This window comes from Amphimedon queenslandica, unplaced genomic scaffold, assembly GCF_000090795.2.
Source record: "Amphimedon queenslandica unplaced genomic scaffold, v1.1 AMPQUscaffold_11600, whole genome shotgun sequence".
Lineage (NCBI taxonomy): Eukaryota > Metazoa > Porifera > Demospongiae > Haplosclerida > Niphatidae > Amphimedon > Amphimedon queenslandica.
In genome coordinates this window covers 7,723-10,486 of record NW_003548158.1, presented here as the reverse complement: position 1 = coordinate 10,486, position 2,764 = coordinate 7,723, and the positions used below count along the sequence as shown (strand labels likewise).

The 2,764-nt window shown below is 34.7% G+C and overlaps 1 protein-coding gene across 1 annotated transcript; it reads right to left on the bottom strand.

The window, feature by feature from the left end:
- Positions 1–6: 6 nt before the first annotated feature.
- LOC105315172 (uncharacterized) lies at positions 7–2,118 on the bottom strand (the record flags this gene model as incomplete). The annotated part of the gene is made up of 6 exons (XM_011409716.2): positions 2,076–2,118; positions 1,473–2,021; positions 1,164–1,345; positions 929–1,117; positions 675–840; positions 7–607 (listed from the first exon to the last, which is right to left on the bottom strand). Coding segments are annotated over exons 1-6 (1,709 nt in total), but the record flags the coding sequence as incomplete, so codon positions are not given.
- Positions 2,119–2,764: the final 646 nt, after the last annotated feature.

Genomic DNA, 2,764 nt, shown 5'->3' with positions numbered 1-2,764 from the left:
TGCAACTGGTAATGATAATTCTGTATTTCTTGGGCTGTTTTGGCTTTCTCCCTCTCTTGCTCCTCCAACTGAAAATGACATCTTTGGATTTCAGCCTCCTTCCCTTTTAACTGATCAAAATGATGGTAATATTCTTGCATCTCTTGCTCCTTTTCTTGTAGCCAATGATGGCAATTTTGTATTTCTAGATCTTTTGCTGCCTTCTCACTCTCCAGCCTCTCCTGTAACTGAAAGCAGATTCTTTGTATTTCTAGTTCCTTTTCTGCCTTAATTTCTTGCAATTGATGGTGATATTTCTGATCTTTCTCTTGTAATTCTAAATAATGTTCTGCCTCCTTTTTTTCTATTTTTATTGTTAATTGATGGCTATGATCTTGCTCATTTCTTAATTGTTGTTTAATAGCTTGTATCTCTAGTTCCTGTTCTTTTAGTGATGTTTTATATTCTGTAAGCTGGTGCCCTTCCCATACTTGTACTTCCTTTTTTTGCTTTTGATACTCCAGCCAGTGTGTTCTTCCTAGTTGGAGTTGCTGAAAATACATGCTTTGATACTGTCGACTATTTGATACCGGTATATCTTGTACTATAACTTGTTCTTTGTTAAAAACTATTAATAAAAAAGAAATTTAATGCAATAAATCTGTGCAAGCCATACCAAGTATACCAGTACATACCTAAGCTTTTCATCACTGTTATGTATGGATACTGAACCAGTTCATCACTAGTAACTTCTCTTCTGGAAACAAATGCTCCTCCAACAGTAATAATCCAAAAACAACGAGGACTAAAAGTGAACACTGAGAGGGAATGAGCCCATCTCTTACTAAATGAGTGACCTACCTATTAATAGAAATAGTTATTAATAACATTATGGGGCTAGATGACACAACTTGATTTAATGAATACCGGTAAATGTAAAAATTCATACTTTTGTCCAAGTTGTCCAAGTGCATTGAGTAGTATCAAACATCCAGCAGTCATCTAATTTATCATTATTATTATTCATCCCACCACATATCACCAGCAGAGGGCAGAGTAATCCAGCTACAATAATAGTACCTGCATGATTATATCTACCCACAGGCCATTTGTCAATAGCTTCAGGCTTCTTTATACACTGCCAAGACTAAGAAAGCAATTGAAAATAATTTATATGAACATACCACAGTGGTGAGCGATAGGTCTATTCTTAATAAATACAAATCATTGCTAGCAATAGCCTCAGTTTTATCATCCTGTATAATTCCACCAAACAGAATAGCTCTTGTGTTGCTGATTTTTTCAAGAACAAAACCATCAGCAGGTGGTATACACTGACCAGTAACAGATACATTGTCCCATTTTTCTAAATTATAATACATTTAATGACTTTATGTGACTATTATAGGTTGCTTAAAATAAACATTGCAACAGTTTAATCAACTGTCTAATCAAAAATGATAGATCTAAAATAATTCATAAAATAATATTACCTAATGATAAATTATACATTGAGTGCTCATTAGTACGCCATCTTCCACTAGATCTTTCATGCATTGTCTCAATGTATCTATTCTGCTGCAGTTGTACAGCTGGTTTAGATCCTATTCCTCCTATCATTAGCAAGTAATGTACTCCATCATGTTCAAATGATAACATCCCCCCACAGCCTCTCCTCATTACTGGTCTAGTTGCATCAGTTGGTTCTAATTCTCTCCATTGAAGACTAATGGTATCCAGTCGTGTAATACTGTTGTGAAAGCAGTTGTCATGATTACAATAACCACCAAAATAATACAGATGGTTATTTATTGCAGCACAAGAGTATCCCATGACTCCTAATGGAGGAGTACCAGTAGTTTCTCTAGCAAACCATTGACCAGATGAGGCAGTAAAGTGTTGTATAGTATTAGTAAATTTTCTCTTCTCTGGACTGTCATGTACTTTAGGCAAACCAGCTTGCTCACCAGCCCACACAAATAGTGAAGAATCACCTACTGTTGCAGCACTATGGAAAAATCTTGCTTTCAATCCAGGGTAATCTATTAATGATGTCAGTATTGGTTAACAAAATTATTGGTTGAAGCTTTTGCTACCTTTTGGATGCTGTTTCGCCATTGTTTAGCAATCACGCACATTCCTTTCTTAGGCGTTGCCCCATTTGTGACCAATTAAAATTGACCAAAAACTCTATGCATATTCTAATGAGTTTAATAGCTCAGCTATTAATAGAACTAACCCTTTAAAAGGAAATTTGCTATACTTTATAAAGGCTATTTCTGGCAGTAAAATGAACTCAGTGATTTGATCTAGATCTACATCTATGCATGCATGAGTACATACTCTATAGACACTAAATCAGAGATTGCATGATATCAGCTATCAAATATGCAATTACTGTAATAGATCTAAAAGTTAAGTAGACTATTGTATTTATGTGGTTTGTTTATAGATACAACCTGCTTGAACAGTAAGACGACTATTTACCGGCAATAAGAAGAATCATGAAGGATTGCTATCTCCTTCTTTTAACTGTAATAGTTCTTCAAGGGGCAAGAGGTGTACTGATGGAGGTCTGTAATGGTGTAACAAATATAAATAAATTAGGTAAGTTTAGTTGCTCTTTGCATGAACTTTATAATAACTTGTTTTGTTCACATAAAGTTAGGCTCCCTGAATATTAGAATGCTTAAAAGATTTACTGCAGAAACTAATACGTTGTTTTGTTTATTTACAGTTAGTCAATACAGTCTTGAAGTGAGTACTAGTATCTCTAGTGATGGAA